Source organism: Clarias gariepinus, chromosome 6 (genome assembly GCF_024256425.1).
Source record: "Clarias gariepinus isolate MV-2021 ecotype Netherlands chromosome 6, CGAR_prim_01v2, whole genome shotgun sequence".
Lineage (NCBI taxonomy): Eukaryota > Metazoa > Chordata > Actinopteri > Siluriformes > Clariidae > Clarias > Clarias gariepinus.
The window spans coordinates 19,476,257-19,493,720 of NC_071105.1; the positions used below are offsets into that span (position 1 = coordinate 19,476,257).

The 17,464-nt window shown below is 40.2% G+C and overlaps 2 protein-coding genes across 5 annotated transcripts in view; both read right to left on the reverse strand.

Moving 5' to 3' along the window:
- The window catches only part of setd5 (SET domain containing 5), a 28,918-nt gene extending 23,675 nt beyond the window's left edge, over positions 1 to 5,243 (reverse strand). For all 4 annotated transcript variants that reach the window (XM_053498519.1, XM_053498518.1, XM_053498520.1 and 1 more), the window contains exon 1: positions 4,799 to 5,243. The gene's annotated coding sequence lies outside the window, so the exon portion shown is untranslated. The remainder of the gene's footprint in view (positions 1 to 4,798) is intronic.
- Positions 5,244 to 9,641: 4,398 nt separating this feature from the next.
- Positions 9,642 to 14,976, reverse strand: si:dkey-19e4.5 (UBA_like_SF and PTH2 domain-containing protein). Its single transcript, XM_053497731.1, has 7 exons — positions 14,748 to 14,976; positions 14,409 to 14,528; positions 13,143 to 13,214; positions 12,974 to 13,048; positions 12,755 to 12,852; positions 11,384 to 11,498; positions 9,642 to 10,784 (listed from the first exon to the last, which is right to left on the reverse strand). Exons 2-7 carry the CDS (start codon positions 14,514 to 14,516, stop codon positions 10,698 to 10,700), a joined length of 555 nt encoding a protein of 184 aa, XP_053353706.1. The 5' UTR covers positions 14,517 to 14,528; positions 14,748 to 14,976; the 3' UTR covers positions 9,642 to 10,697.
- Between the last annotated feature and the right edge of the window lie 2,488 nt (positions 14,977 to 17,464).

A 17,464-nucleotide genomic window follows, 5' to 3' on the forward strand; every position in this document is an offset into this window, starting at 1 on the left:
CATCTTGACATGTTCACATTCCACGTGATGACAACACCCTGTAAGTCAACATGTTTTGCACAATGCCTGACTATTTTTTCTGGTAAAAAAAAAAATGCTTGCTTAGCTGTTCAAAAAGTAAGAGATTTTAATTTTTTTTTTTTTTGAAGCAGACTATTTACCAAACTACTAAATAAAAGATATTAAAAAACTGAAAACATACATGCGTATGCAAGAAAGGGGGCATAAAGTGACTTGTCTTTCTTCTCATGATATATAATTATCATCTGTTATGGCAAATCTTTCCATTTCAGCGTGCTGCTTATGAGACTGCACCCAAGGCAAATAAAGAGAGGATGAGGGACGCAAATTGTCAGAGTTTTTTTTTATTTTATATAATCCCACCCTCTCTCAAGAATTTCTGTTCTTTGCTGCACAGGCACAAAAACACCACCCCAACCGACCTTAAAACACAAACATATGTGTGCACACAGAGTCCAATCTAGGGACACAGGTCTTATGATTGGAGAGTTTTCTGATTTTCTCAGCCAATCATGAACCAGCAGAGTGGCAGGCGTCAGACAGCCACGTTTTAACCCAACTGCACGGTAGGGCACCGTCGTAAACATGGCTACTGAGCTCAGGATCCTGTGAGTGTAGTGAACATATATGGGCTCATGAACACAGTATAAATCATGCTGTGCCATATAACAAATCAGATTCACTCTCGCCTTTATGCAGTCTGATTTATTTATTTCTTTTACACAGTTTTTTAAAAGACATGCTGTTTAGTCCACATCTTATGAGAACAAAAAAACTTGGCATCATTGGGCCTCTAATTAGCCTTTTATGTCCTGCTCTTTCACCTGATAAGAGGCATAAGTGTAAATAATTTAAATGCACTTTAAATTCTGCTGTAAACCATTTTCCTATGATTTTCCTCATCTCTTTTTCTATGTTTAAAATATTATTATTATTATTATTATTTTATCACACCCTCACACCCTGCAGCAAACCTGTGTTTTTCTGCTTACACTGGGTCTTGTTTCAAATTCATACCTAGTACAGACTCACATGAGTACATAAAAAAAAATTAAAATAAAAAAAAAACATTGGATTACTGTATGTTCTGTCCACATAGGCATTTCAACCTGCATTTAGAAAACTTGCAGTTCATAATAAAATATAGATATGATTTAACATCATAATGTGTGAGTGCGAGACCCACAACCTTTACATCATTTCCTCCTTTATTTCGTTTTTGACAACAGGCACATTAAACGTGATTTCCTGCATGACTCCACATCGTTTGTATACTAAAAAATACACAAGGCAGTCAAGAATGAGTAAAACTAAATATACACAATACAGAAGACTGCAATCTTGCCATTTGGAATTATGTGATAATCATACGTCTGTTTTCAAAAGGGCACTGTTTCGCATTTCCATAACACACACACACAAAAAAAACACACACAACTGTATTTATATGCTTAACCTGAAAAGATGCATTTTAAATGGTCAGAAGCAATGTCTTATTTTAAACATAAAAGGCAAGGCAAATAAAGGAGGTGCTTTCAAATTACACAGCGATCATGTCACAGTTAAATAACTGTCACATCTCTATCAACTTCTCTTCTCCTTTTCTCAGAGACATTGATTAATCACAAGCGTTTGGTTCTCATTGAGGCAATAATTTTTTTCCCCTGCAGAAAGGACAGAAAACAGTTCACGCATGCACACAGGAATATGCAGAAGCAACAAAAGTGGCTAAATGAACAAGGGACAAGAGTAAGAATGCGAAAGACCAGAAAACTGTCTGGTCTGACTGAACATTCCTTTAGATCATCATGTTTCAGCGCGGGGGGGGGGCCCACTTTAGGGGCAACAACAGACATTAATATATTCAGAACAAGCAATGCTTTGGTGATGATTAAACTTTTACTTTTGGTTTGCTATGACATTGCCCATGGTGGTCTAAAAAACTGCAATTAAGATTTACTCATAAGATCATTCTGAGAAAATGTTTGTTGCTCGTACTGATGTGTGAACACCTGCCTCTGAATACACTTTTGTCAAGAGGTCATTATCCTGGAGACTCAGTGACCTTGATCATTGGAACAATCTATTCAATAAGACAGGAGGCAGTGTAAAATACGTGTCTGGTAAATATAACAGTCTACCAAAGGGGACAAGAGCTCATTTTTTAAAACCTGAAGAAACACACAAATCTAGAGGAGGTGATGCAGAGAAACACCAAACATGGACTCTTACAGACCTCAGTTTAACAGCAAGTTTTGAAGTGCTTAGATTTAAGGATTTGTTTATATATTTGCTCAAACTGCTTAATCTTTAGACAGTTAAGAAAGCATTGTGGTTCCCCAAGATAAGTTGGGTGAGTGGGGCTTGGAGCTCGAATTTCACATAGTTAAAGGTGGCCAGAAATCCAGAGCGACCAAAATAACACAAGCATATTCAGAAAATGTGTGGCCTAAACAACTACATACTAAACAACCTATAAAGAAAGAGAGATACGGTGGCTGTCAGATACAGTACCGTGTTTTTTTTCTTTTTACTGCAATTTTTTTTATTATTATGTACACAGGCCTTACCATGACACACATTAAACCTGCGTTCAGTTCCTACTTAGCTTTACATAGCGTTTGTAAAATGCTAAGACTTTAAGGGGGGTTAATTTACCAAAATGATATTCTTTATAAACGTCACAAATTAATAGAAAACCCCACGTTTTGGTCTGAAAGTGTAAATTTGCGATCCAGGCGGGCCATGAGACTAGGAAACCCTAGCTCCTAAGCCGCGTTGTAGGTGCTTAATGAACGAACACACACACACTCACGTGCTCAAGGCTTGTCTAACTGCAATGGCGCCGTGCTGATGTTGCAGGACTCGGGAGACAGGTTATTTGTTGTGTAACAGTAACAAAATATTTCAGGCACTGTTATGGACACCTTTTGTTCACGGTCAAGGGAAAGCAGGGGTCCTGGAAATCAGCTACTAAAGCATCTAGTAGGAAGCCTGGCTAATTTCGCCCTTTAAAGTGATATATATAGTGTGTGTGTGCAATCATGTCCGCAACAACTGTACGCGTTTTACATCAGAGAAGCATGCGTACGTGAGGGCTGAAGACATTAATAAAAGTGTTTCGAATAAAGTCGCGATAATTTCCCAGCCATAATACTGCGTTTGGACGACGAAGTCTGTGATAGAGGGGGTTTTAATGTCGAAACTAGCTAAAAAAATGTCCGTGTGAGTAATAATTAAACGGGAAATTCCCTGCTGGACGGAAAAGCAACTCGTTAAGACAGCCATTGCAGCCTGCCTCCCGCACTCTCTCTCTCTCTCCTGTCGCTTCGACTCACTTGTTGTTGAAATAAAAATGGAGGCTAAAAAAGGAAACGCGAGCTCCCCTCAGAAATACCACCCATTTCTCATGGCCGCCGAAGAGCTTGGGGGTTGGTTCATGGGGGAGGTGGAGGTGGTGGAGGGGGGGAGAATGAGAAAAGCAAGTCACCCTTCAAAGAGTTGGCAATGTTAGCTAACGAAAGAGAGAAAGTTCAACACAACATACCAAAAACATTCGACTCCTTTAAAAACTTGTGCGAGCCAAAAATATAAAATAGATCTTTTTTAACAAGACTGGATGACTGCAAAACCGACATAAAAATGCTCAAGCGACATAAAAATGCTCCAAATACAAAACCAGGAGACTTCCGGAAACGATTATGCAACAAATCTCTTTTTATAGATGGGTATTGAACTGAAATCGCAGATCTTGAAAGAATACCCCAAAACAAGTTATTAAAAACAAAATACCACTTGCCCTGTGAAAGACAGAGGCTTTACCGAGGATAGAAACACACTACAGATTTCACACCACTAACACGGATTGTTGCTGAAAATAATACATCTCCACATCTCTGTGTATATATCTCTATTTCTCCTGACCTGGAGGCTAGGGTTAACAGCTAACTAGCCTTTACTCCTTGAACGCGTACCAAGCTGCTTGTAAGTGGGAAACCAGTTAGACATTTCCAGGTGACCCAGAATCTCAACCCATTTGCTAATGAGTTTCCTCGGTGTTCGAAGCCCAGGTTGTGGCAGAAATGGGGTAAAATGCCTAATATGGATGTTCCAGCGCTAATATATACTCACACACATAAACACAGGAGTCTTTCGAGCAAAGAATGAGCCAGCATTCTCCATCCAGCTAACATAGCCAAGTAAAAGGAAACTGCCCAGTTCTACAGCTAGCTACTTTATTAGTAGCATTAAAAACATTTCATTATATACGTGTGTGTATCAAATTCTCGTGTACATGCGCACAGTTTATCGTTTTGACTGAGCCTGGTGTTGTAAACACCATGGACCGATAAAAATAGCAAATACGCATATAATTAGTCCAAACAGCTAATGTTTACATCGCCAGGTCTTGTGAAAAAAATGCAGATCCCGCAGCACGAGGAACTGGTCGCAATATTGTGATTACTAGTTGTAACAAACCATTTACTAACCAGAGAGCTAGCTAACTTGTACAGTTGGTTAAACGAATACAAACTATATATATATATATATATATATATATAAAATTATCTTACAGTAGTATTGTAATTTTCGTTATGTTAATAACAAACATCTGACGAGATCATACAACCCTTTACCATATACACAGAGATATAGAAAGCTAGCTAGCATAGGAGCTAGCCAAGGAGCTGCCAAGTTATGCTGCAACTTTTGCCTTTAGTGATCCAAAACATGCAATTATGTGCAAAAATACCCGTGGTAAATTATGTAAACTTACCCAGCCCTTCATTCCAGCTCAGTTAAGGTAAAATATCCAATTGGGAGAACTGGTTGTGTTTAAATATTCCCACATCAAAACGAATCAGACCACCAGGCCTCTTCTTCTGACCTCGGCTTTTCCTGCGAGCTGTAAGCCGAGAAGCAGCTCCCTCTCCCGGGCTACCTTCCAAACTTCTCAATGTCCCTCACGCAGTGGGTGAAAGTTTCATACCCTTTTCTGTTTGGGTCATAGCACTTCCTTCAAGTGTTACTTTGATTCCCAGACGGTTGCATCGATTTATAATGTTGTTTAATAATAATTATAGTCGATATTTATTTGGGGTAGGTACAGCTCTGTGTGTTACAAGGCTGTGATTCTAGCTCAGGTCCTTAACATTTGCAGTGGCGCCCATCCCCCCCTCTTCACCGGCATCGACCGCGGCTGCCAGCGAAACTGACACACAACCATAACACGGGGTTTCCGCGCGGCTCGAGCAGGGGCTCCACAGCGAGGCGTTCCCAGCGCTGAGGCGCAGCCCGCTAACACGCCGTTGGTTTGAAATCTGTCAATCTGCGTGCGCTAACGTACACACACATACGATTGGGTGAGAAAAGTGAAACGTGTTCGTCGTCCAAGACAGGGCAGGACTCCGCTTTTGGGAGGGGTAGCGAGAGTAGTCAGCTTCTGCACCGCTCGGTGAGAGGGTGGACGGAGTGAATAACGCAGACGACGAGAGTAGCTAAACGGATATTCGAAAGAAGTAAATGAGGATATTTATGGGAACAGTGGTCACGTTATTAAATACACACGCCGTGGAATTTTCAATTCTTTCATAAAGGGATTATTCTTTTTTCTTGTATTCTTGTAAACAAAACGTATTCAGCGCTAAAGGGAATCTATTCTCAGCTTGGGTTAGCCATATAGCAGCTGTTTGTCCATAGCACGGGGTCTCCGGGGCCCCATACCAGGGACTACGACATTAGAGGTAGGGTCAGCCCCACCTTAACCCCGCTATGAATGGAACACGCAGTGTCGGTCTTATGGGACCTGACATGGGATTGGACAGGGATATCGACTTATACATTTCCGTTCAGATGCTGCAGGGTATTTTTGTTTGTTCTTTGGGTTCAAATTCATACCCCACCACGATGGATATATTAAACGTTTTTCAAGTACACTACTCATAATAAGTTGGGGATATTGTGAGAGACTTAGTTGATGTCATACATACAGTGTTTGTTTCACTTAAGACATTTTTGGGATAGGGAGGCAATTGTATTGGGGTGATAAACACACTTAATTTTATGTTTTCCATGTAATGGTCTTATTGTGTACAGGTGTGCCTTATATTGGGGCCAATCCCAAAAGATAACGTTTTTCAATGTGGCATCAATTTCAACATTCTGTGGGTATAAAAGCTGGTGTTGTCAGTAAGTCATTCCAAGTTCATCATTCAAACAGCCATGAACACACAACGTCACTTAACGGACGGGCAGCACCACCTGGCCATGGCACGCCCTCGGGTTGGTGGCAGGCAGTCAGATGTTGCTTGTGAACTTGGTGTGTCTCAAAGTGTCATCAGCAGACTTGCATCAAGACACAGATATACTGGCAGAGTTCATGACAGACCCAGGAGTGGAGCCTCACGAGTGACAGACCGCAATGTTGACCAGTACCTAAGGACCTATGCACTCAGACATTATTATGCAAGGGGTACTAGGGTTTCCAGACAAACCATTCGCAAATGACTCCACGACTTTGGCATGAATGCCAGATGACCGTTGCAGATGACTCCACTGACACCAAGACACCGCCATGAACGTTTGCAGTGGGCACAAGACCATGTGACGTGGACAATGCAGCAGTGGTCTACTGTCCTGTTCACTGGTGAGTGTTGGGTTACCTTGCACAGAAATAATTGTCATCAGCGTTACTGAAAAAGGCGAAGTGAGCGTACGCTGAGGTCAACATGGTCCCCAGGGTTTGCTTTGGTGGAGGAGGTGCAACAGTCTGGGCAGGCATCACCAGTCAGCGCAAAACAGATTTGGTTATTGTACATGGCTCAGTCACTGCAGGTTCTTACCTCTTGTCACAGGTCAACCTCAGGAAGTTGGAGTGCCTCATATGGTATGGCCATCAATGTCCCCTGACCTAAACTCCATGGAGTATGTTTGGGACCAGTTGAAGCAGAGACTGGATGATCATACCTTGTGGAAAACTGGAACGCATTGCCTCAGAACAACATCATGAGCCCAGTGAGGAACATGAGACGTCGCTGTCATTGTGGCAAATGGTGGAAACACTTGCTACTGACATTGTCAATTTTTGTTATTTGGGGCTATCCCTGTTATTGTCTAAATTTTTGGGGTAATAAATATTAAACTAATGAAAATGGTGTTTTTTCTCATACATTATTAGTAATATCAAAGGGAACTTTTACTCATTTCATTCAAATTCAGAGCAAATAGGAAAAGCACTCATGTAAAAAACAATATCCCTAACTTAATGTGAGTAGTGTATATAATGTGTCTGTTGTTTTTCTTTGAGCCTTTAATATAAAGAAATATCCCACTCGATCGGTATAACCCGCAAATGTTATCACGACATGCGCAATGTTTCAGAAAACGACGAGCTTTGTGTTGAATTTGGTTCCACCAAAGTGGGGTGTAATACACTTAAAGTAAGACCGGAACTGGAAAGCAGGATTATATAAACTGCTAAAAAACAGGGCAAACTTAATCATTACAGTACAACACTGAGTGAGAGAAACGTGTGGTGGCCACAGGCAAATGCTTTCCTTATAATTCCTGATTGATTCTTCTTTTACTAATGTCCTTGGGATTTCTGATAGCATAAAGCAGTACCAGTGCCTGCAGCCCAATCAGGTTGCGCTGTTATTCCAAGATGGCACAATCATACATGCAAGTGTAAGGTTTTGCTTTGTCTAAAAGCATAGTCTCAACAGCAAAGAGGAGATACAATAAGACAGGCTATTATACCAGGAGAGCTGGACAGGGCCATAAATGGACAAAAACCCAGCACCGTGACTGTTGTCTGCTCCTTTGTGCACAGAGTAACAGTGAGAGCACTGACAAAATGACCTCCAGCAGTGCATGTTTTTGACCCAACTGTCAGAAATGTACTCTTTAATAGTCGCACAAGGGCCCAGTGTCCTCTTGTCTGCTGCCTGTAACATCATCAAACACGACCAGTTTTGTGGTGGGTCAGTGATAGTCTAGGGAGCTTTATATTTGGAGGGTCGCACATATCTCCATGTCATAGCCAATGGCACCCTGACCGCTGTGAGGTACCAAGATAAAATGTATAGAGCGATCTGAATGGTCAGGCTGTATGCTTGTGCAGTGGGCCCTGGGTTCCTCCTGGTGCAGAACAATGTTTGGCCTCATGTACATGTACATTAGTGTGTAGGTAGTTCCTGGATGTGTCCATGATTTATGACCTGATGACCTAAAAATGTTTCACTTTGATATTCAGTGTGATTTTGAACGCAGTTATACATGGGTTAACAATTTTGGTTTTATTTGGTATTTAACAAATTATACAATGAGCATTAGTAAAGATTTTTAACTTGAGTAATTTGTTTAAAATGAGATGTGTGACTAAAGAGTTCCCTTATTTTTTAGCAGTGCATATTTAAAAATATATATATATTTGAATTAAAATGTTTAAACTCTGATTGAGAATATTTACTTTGGCTTCATACTGATCGCCATAATACATGGATCTTGGCATTATCTGGTTACTAATCCTGTACTTGGGAGTGACCTGCAGTCATGTGGGCCGTTTGAGTTTAGGTGAACGGTTAGTATTAAGGTTTTAACCACATTACGTAATTAAGAGTCATTTGTAAGTGTGTTTGCTGCTGGGCACTTTGTCAGCGAGGGTAATACCCGAAAACGTACCATGACTTTCCCGGCATGGGGATATGAAAACGCTTTGTAAAACGGCTAAAACTTCATTTTGGGAAACCAGTGTTAGCCCGAACGTTAAAGTACAACCGCGCCTTCTTCAGTAAAAGCTCGTGACCGGACTGACCGCCATACTGGGAAAGCAGAGCCGCACGTAGTCTCCGAGATCCATGCAAACACGGATGAGCTTTAAAAAAGTTCCACAAATATACTGACGCGGTATAAAGACACAACACTGCTAATTGTCTTTTTTTTTTTTTACACACAGATAAACTCAGTCGGGAATTTTAAATAAGCTGATATTTTTTCCATAACGCAGACCGCGTATGACTGTCTGTGGGTTTAAGGAGGGAACTGGCCAATCACAGACTCACACGTCAGCACTCGTCCGCGCGCTCAGGTCGCAGAGCATTTGTTCGAGCACGTGACGCGGTCGGTCGTCCGTTTCCCAGCAGCAGTGCCAGTTCGAGGTTCGCGCGTTACAATGCTGCTATTGTAAGATCCTACATGCTCAGATTCAGGTCACGTGACACCGAAAGCTAAGTCACCGGAAGAAAAAAGATAACGAACGCGATTGTTTCTCACGAGCGGTTACGTGACAAACCGCCCCCGGCCAATCCCGAGTTATATATTTTGTCGCATTTTCCCCACAGCTCATGTTTAATACGACGTTACACTGTGACAATGGCGCTGAAAAATGGCGACATGTAAATATGATAATGGCGGTGTGAAAATTATGTCGTTTTCATAAAGAAAAGATTGCATTCAAAAACAGACAGACAAGACATGGAGTATAGAGAAGCTGTATTACAAATAGTTTGAGATACAGAGCATAGATCACAAACTATTCCCAAATCTGAGTATCTTTCTCTCTGTCTGAATCCTCCATCTGAAACTAATTCATGATTCACAATGCATAAGAAAAATACCAGTACTAATTATTGCTTAAAGCATATGACCAATAAACTGCACTGTATGTCAAAACAATTCAATCTCTTTAGCCGCAAATGCATGGTGTAAAGAAAATTTAAAGCTTGTGACACACTAGTAATATTCAACATCATATCCAATATTAATTTGCAATTTTCACAAATGATTTTTTTTTCATAATCTTAATACAAATCTTTAAACATTAATTGAGACAAAAAGCATGTCCATATTATTGCAAATAGTCAACCTCCTTAGTCCTAGAACTGACAGTCAATATCGAGTGCGCTTAACGATTAGATGCATAAAAATAAATAACAGTCAAGTGACAGAAATTTTTAACAATGGCACTCCACAATAAAGGTATGGCTTTAAGAATTTCCACCCCGGCGCCCCCCACATTTAACAGTATGCTTATATGTTATGTCTACGTACCAAGGCTTGGTAGGGAAGAGTATTATCAACCTTACATTACAAATTCCAGACAAACACAGATTTCTACATCACAACTCAGAACAAAGGAAGTCCATTTGCAGATAATCAGTAAACTCATTACAGGATACTTCATACATCTGGGAAAGATGCTTTACATGTAGTGATCAAATTCTTTTGAATCTTTTAAGAAGAATAATTTGGTCCAACAATCACCAAAAAACATTATGTTCTAACTTAAGGGCTATATTTATTCATACAAGTTGGCATCTTCTACCCATTTGATCAATTATGTTCAATGTGGCGTCATACATTTTCACATTTTATTCAAAGAATCCAAGATCTTTACATTAACTTAATGAATGCAGATACACAGTAAATATTAAACCCACCAGCACTGACACATCCAGGCACCCACCCACATGCGCAGCCTTTCTCCTATTTCAGATTACTGTTATTTTATTTGTGTGTGTGAGCGTGAGCGTCAGAAGAAGTATGTGAATGCCATAGATGATGGTGTTTTTTTTTTTTCATGCAGCGAGCCTTGCTGCTGTGGGACTGTTCTGCCCCCCTGTGGACACAGTGGCATCTTGTACATCTGGATTTCCACTGCTGCTTCTTTTCAGTGCTCAAAGCAGTTTCAGGCTGCCTGTAACATTATTGACCATGTCTTCCTCTCCCATGATGGCCAGCACAGTGCTAGAGCCTGGCTCCACCTAAAACCAAGAAGCTTGTGTTTCAATCACTTTAAATGTAAAGTGTCTTGGCACAACTTTGTCACTTCAGCTGAACACATTTTAACATTCATTTATCATTAATTAGTCAGTTTAGTACGAACACAAGCAGATTCTATCATTTATGCAATTATCTAATAACAAAGTCATGCAGCAGGGCTCTAATTAAACACTCTGAAATACTGATCAGAAAATTCACGGTTCCAGACCCAGCATTGCCAAGCTTCCACTGTTGGGCCTTGAGAAGGGCCCTGTAACTTTTTTGCTCCATGTGCACTATAATTTAGCTCTGAACACAACTTCCTTGGAAAAAATAAAGTTTATTGTGCTCTAATGTATATAAACAATTAATCCTCATATGATAACATATAGTGTTCCCAATAAAGTGTTTATTGAGTTGTACTGCATGTTTTAAAAATAAAGGACTTTATTCTAAATAATGATTGTTATACAGTATATTAATTTCATTGCATTCTTATTATTTTGATGGTTATTATAAAAAAAATTGAGAATGTCATTAAAACATTGAATTTTACTTTTGTCTCCAATTTTTTTTACACCGCATATATACATATTTCTACCTGTGTGAGTCCGGCATCCTGTATGAGTTTTGTAGGAAGACTCAGACTCATAGCTAGAGCCTGCAACTCCAGAAGGTGTGCTGTGTTTGTGCCCTGTAGCACGATCTTCTTAGCTCTAAATATGCAAACATAAGAATAAATTAATTACATTAAATAAATATATTTGTATCCCAGAGATAAGGTATTTGAGTTATTTTGGGGTATAAGGTTATTGAGTTAAAATCTGTCAAACACTACACTGTCATGCCGACTTTCTGCTTTATCAATGACATTCAGTTGTGCCCTTGAGCAATGGCCTTTGCTCAAACTGACAACTTCTGGAAGAACGGCTGCAACTGTTTGCTTGTCTAAATAGAAACAAAAATACATTGGCTTGGAAAATTTTTAACCACCCCTTAAACATATATATTTTGTAAAGGTACATCTTGGAACTAAAACTACATTTAGATCTATATAAAATAGCCCATAAAATTAAAGTGGAAGGGGGAGAAATCAATATAGTATTGGAATTACTACAAATAAGTGACTGGAAAGTATTTATCCCCCTTGCTGTGAAACCACATGAAGTTACACAAGTATTTCAGTGGAATTCACCTGTGTGAAATAAGCTGTCATGTGATCTTAGCATAAATATACCTGCTCCACTTTGAAATAAAGTTATGCAGGTATAAACAAGCAATGCCATGAACCAATGGACAAAACTGTGACTTTGCCTAAAGGATGCTGTCCATCAAATTTAGTGGTAGCTTAGAGGTTTACGGAACAAAGTTACTAATTAGAAAGTCAACCATTTAAGCCTCAGGTCCCCAAAGTTGCTATTCTTTTGCCCTTAGCCCTGCCTGCTCCAGGGTCACCTTATCATAGCTGACTGGATATGCAAATTTTTTTGACTGTGCAGTTATGTACATATGACAAATAAAAGCTCATCTTCAGTGTTAGTTAAGTCAGTGTTAACAGTGCAGAAGGCACTAATCAGAGAAACAATATACAGAGCAGTGGAAATACTCAATATGGTGCTGCTACCACAGTGCTTCTTTAGTGCCTCTCTGGGCTTTTGCTTGTTCTCTTCTTTTAGTAGCTCAGGATAATATTTTTTTAGATTTGTGAGCAAAGAAAATGTTCTCTGGAGTCTATAATTTAAATCTATTTCAGTTTCTTACATTTATGTGTTTATAGTATATTTATAATAATTTTATTTAACTTCCAATTATCTTACTTATTTTACAAAATTATTTTATAGCAGGTTTATTACAATCAAAAATGCTGATCACATTGCCTGCAAAGAGACTATTTTCACCTATTTTCTTTGCAAGGATTAAGTGCTTTAGAGATATCTAAAGAGGTACTGAAGACTGATTGACACTGCCTCACCCAGCATGGTCCCATTTCCAGGCCATCTCTCTCCAAGTATTCTTCTCCTGCATGGCCTGGTAGAGAGCCACGGCCGCATGACCCACCTGCGCTGCCACCTGAGGGGGAGGGTACACTGAAAATCTCAGTACTTATGCACTGCATTACTGTAAATCAGGCTAAATTTAGGCAACAGGTTTTTTTATATATACATGTGTGTGTGTGTATATACACACACACCTTCCCCACTCCCATTGACAGTTCCATGTTCACAACAAAGACCATCTTGAACATCATATCTTCCTCCCCTTCTTCCTGAAACAAAGGACAAGAAAAACGCACTCAGAAACAGACGCACAAAGGCAACGGGATTTAATGGTGATGTGTAGGTGTACGATCGTCAACAGACCTCATTTTCCAGTTTGTTAAAGTAGTACATTGCCGCCTCCTCAGCAGACACATTCCTTGTGTGTAGGAGTGCCTAAGATAATTAGATAACGTAAACACACAAATATGAGTAAAATAAAAAAAGCAGCAAAAAAAATTGGGTTTCGTTCTTGTGATCTTTTACAAACTCCTTCTTCGAATTGAAAAGCAGACTGTTACCCGTTTGCATGTTAACATTCTCTTTCTCACTGTGTAATATTAATCCAATAAGAGACTCAGATCAGCTTAGATTTAAAACAGCGTGCATATTTATGATTTACTACAAATTGAATCGTATTGAGGCGGCACAGGCGGCATGGTGGTGTAGTGGTTAGGACTGTCGCCTTGCACCTCCAGGGTCTGGGTTCGATTCCCAGCCTGCATGTTCTCCCCGTGCTTGATGGGTTTCCTCCCACATTCCAAAATTTGCGGCTAGTTGGCGTTCCCAATTTGCTCGTAGAGTGTAAATGAGCGTGTGTGTGCGTGTGCCCTGCAATGGATTGGCACCCTGTCCAGGGTGTACCCTGACTCGTGCCCCAAGTCTCCTGGGATAGGCTCCAGGTCTATTTAATTGAGCATTGCCTTCTCACAGTTGAAAGATCCCTGGGTTCAATCCTAAGCTTGTGTTTATAGTATGTTTCCGTGCATGTTCTCTGTGTCCATCTGGTTTCTTTTGTGTGTTCTAGTTTTGTCCCCTAAAAAGCAGGTTGGATTACTCTCACTATTCTGCTTTATCCTGTATACAGGGTCACGGGGCCTATTCCAGGAAACTTAGGACACGAGGTACAGGGTAAATCCACACATTACAGCCAATTTGGGAACGTCAATTTGACTAATCTGCATGTCTTCGAACTGTGGGAGGACACCAGAGAACCCTGAGGAAAAAAACAACCAAGGCCTCCATGGAGACAAACCCAGAGGCGAGGATCAAACCAGAACCCTGGTGGTACGAGGCGAGGCTAACCACTATGCACCATGCTGGCCAGGGTTAATTGTGTTAAGTTTCGTCTATCTGTGAATGACTGTGTGGATCAGTGTGCATCGCTCTGCAAACGGACTAGCGTCATGTCCAGGGTGTGTCTCGGCTGTGTGCCCCTTGTTCCAGGAACAGTATCCTGATCTCTAACAATCCCAGCCAGGATAAAGCTGCTAGTGAAAATGAACGACTGAATGAAGTCTAGGATCCTGTCTGCTTGTGATGATGCACTGATAATTCTGGTGAAGTGTTAGACTGGTGTTTGATGCAGACCTGTCTGGCTGCCTCCTCAGGGATGTCCAGTTCTCTGAGCTGCTGGAGGAACACCGGGTTCACCTCCTGATGCGCTGAGTCTGGGGGACATTCCTCAGATGCCTCCATTACCTCACCTTTCTGGACAAAACACACGACTGGACGTTAAAAAAAATCCGCTCCATGAATTACACCCAGAATGATGTGCTTAATATAACATGAAGATTGTTTTATATCGGATAATGTAGCTAGCCTCAGCAAACAGCATGCATGCTCTCTACTAGCTACCGATCTGTCTCGGACCATGTGCCGCACGCGAGCAAACGCTTCACACGAGCACGAGCGCTTAACGTTACGTACCTGCGCTGGGATGAGAAGCTACAGCTCACGCGCTAACACTGAACTCTCACAAAAATCCCGAGCTTTGCTGCTAAACGGGCGTCTGTGCCTATTATTTTACTGTCAAAAAAATATACAGTAGCATTCAAAATAAATTATTTGTCCAATTATCTCTAAGCGTCTGACTGGATATTTTATTCTGCTAGAATCCCAGTGCTTCTGCTTATCCCAGTGCGAATGCGCATCACCAGAGCCGCCATACTGTTACGTTCCCGTTCTACTTCCGGGTCAGAGCGGAGACTTTACCCACTCAGGGACCCTTTAAATGTAAAATATATTCTTTAACAAATTCCTTATAGATACAATACAAACTAAAAAGCAAATTATTTCAAAGTCTAAGATAATATGTTTTTTAATTATTTTTTCTGTTCATTTATTAAGATTTGGAGTAACAAAAAAATATATAATATATTTGATTGCTTTTTGCTAGTGTGATTTTCATCACCTCTATTACAGACTTTACACTGAGAACAAGTGTTCCAGGGCAGTCTGACAGCACCGGCATCATCAGAGGGAACTAAACGTCATATACTGATGATAAGACAGAAAAGCTTATCAAAAATCATAAATCCCCTAAGGAATGAGGCTAATTGAAATATAAAGTGCTGATTATTACATCCGTGCACCTCCAGGCTTGAAGGTTCTGTATGTGAGGAGTTTGCATGCTCTCCCCATGTTTAGTTTGTTGGTACTCTGGTTTCCTCCCACAGTCCGAAGACATGCATAGTAGGCTGATTGGTATTTCCAAATTGCTCACAGTGTATGTGTGCTTGTGTGCCCTGTGATGTATTGGCCCCAATCCAGGCTGTACCCCGCCTTGTGCGCAGAATCCCCCTGGGATATGCTCCAGGCCTGCCGTGACCCAAGTACTGGATAAGTGCAATAGAGCATAAATGAGTGATCATTAAATCCAGTGCTTTTTGAACATCCCATTCCACATTTAGTCTGTGTTTACGTTATAATAATCCCACTTTTCTTTGAAGGCTTTCCACTAGATTTTGGGGTGTGGTTGTGGGGATATGCTCATTTAGCCACACCAGCATTAGTGAGGTCAGGCACTGATATATGGCATGGACTTCTGAGGGGCAGTCATTGTTCCTACAGCGTACAAAGGCATTTAATACAAATGTAGGCTTCCAACTTTGAGTGATGGTCAGATCTACAAACACTTTTGGCGATATAATTTAATCAATCTTGAAAATAAATTACTACCTTCAGTTTTGTATTTTAATATTAAGTTCATATTCACATTTTCCCTCATATTTCATTCAAAGTGTTTTATTTTTTAATTCCACTAAATTTCATTGTGGAATGCTAATGTTAATTAGTTAAAAGAATATATACAAAATTTGCTTGAGTTCTCCACAACTAGCTGACTAGCTACCAATAATGTAGATTTACCACAGTGCTACAAACAACTGGCACTTATTCAATTTACCTGCATGGACATTTTATACATTCAGTATTACAAATATTTAACTAAATTAGTCTGCTTAATTCTTTTAATTTATCTTCTATACTGCTTGTACAGGGTTGTGGGGGCCTGGTATGGGTCCACTTAATAAATTGAACACAAATAATAACAAATAAGAGAAATAGTATTAACCAGTATGGAGTCCAGCCACATATCCCAGTCAATTAAAGAACATGTCAATTAAAGACCTGAAACCAATTAAAAGCAATTGGAAACAATACAAGGGCTGGACAGTACATACCCTGCCCCTATAGAGTTCTAGTTGCACAAATGAGACCACCAGGTGCAATAAAACTCCATAGAGGCAAAGTGGGGCAGGAAGTAGTCTGCCCCATCACTGGGCTACATCTAGTAACACAAGCAAATCCGCAGAAAATCGGATCTGTGGAATAACAAATCACTCAAAAACTAAGTAATTAATGGGCCTCTAAAATAGAGTTCAACTGATATAAATTTTATGGAGCTGTAACTGAAAAAAATTAGACGTTATTGTCCACTGGGGAAGTTTATATATTGTGGCCCCTCAACTGCCTAATAGGGGTTAATTTGATAGTAGCCTATAACATATCTCTAATGAAACAGATCTTTAATGCTCTGTTATTGATACTGATTTATAAATACTCTCTCTGGTCTCTCACAAGTGGTCTCCTTTTCAGTCTCTTCCTTATATGGCCTCAGGGAGATTTTCCGCTGTCACCAATATTTAACAATATTTAAAATTGGAAATCGGGACAATGTCTTAAAAGCTTTAAACAAATAAAAAAATCCAAAAATTTTGCCCGTTGTGACGTCATCTCTGTCGCCGAACACAATGGAAGCGCAGTGCTATTAACCGCCACCAGGGGGCAGAATGAGACCACCGTTGTCACAGGTTGGACACAAGGAAAAGCTGGCATTACAGGCTCATATGGCTGACAGTTTGTTCCCCCTTTTCTACCTCAGCTTTTTTTAGAGCACTTTGTACACCACTACCACAAGTGTTTGGTGCTATTATCTCTACCTTATTTTTTTGTTACATTATCAGAAAAGCCTTAAGCATAGAACTGTTGCAAAACTGTTATTTACACTATATCCAAAAGACTTGATTCTCACAATTACGTGCAGATTTTCCCTGAACTGTCTTTTGAAGAATTTGAAATGTGATTCTTCTGTGGCGCACCCAAAACCTTTAATCACGCCTCTGATCAACACACAAGGCTAAGAT

Coding starts and splice junctions, on each gene's coding strand:
- si:dkey-19e4.5 (XM_053497731.1), bottom strand. CDS start 14,516: ATGGAGGCATCTGAGGAATGTCCCCCAGACTCAGCGCATCAGGAGGTG. Junction 13,215..14,408: donor CTGAGGAGGCAGCCAGACAG/GTCTGCATCAAA, acceptor TAATTATCTTAG/GCACTCCTACACACAAGGAA. Junction 11,499..12,754: donor TGGAAATGGGACCATGCTGG/GTGAGGCAGTGT, acceptor TTGCATATTTAG/AGCTAAGAAGATCGTGCTAC.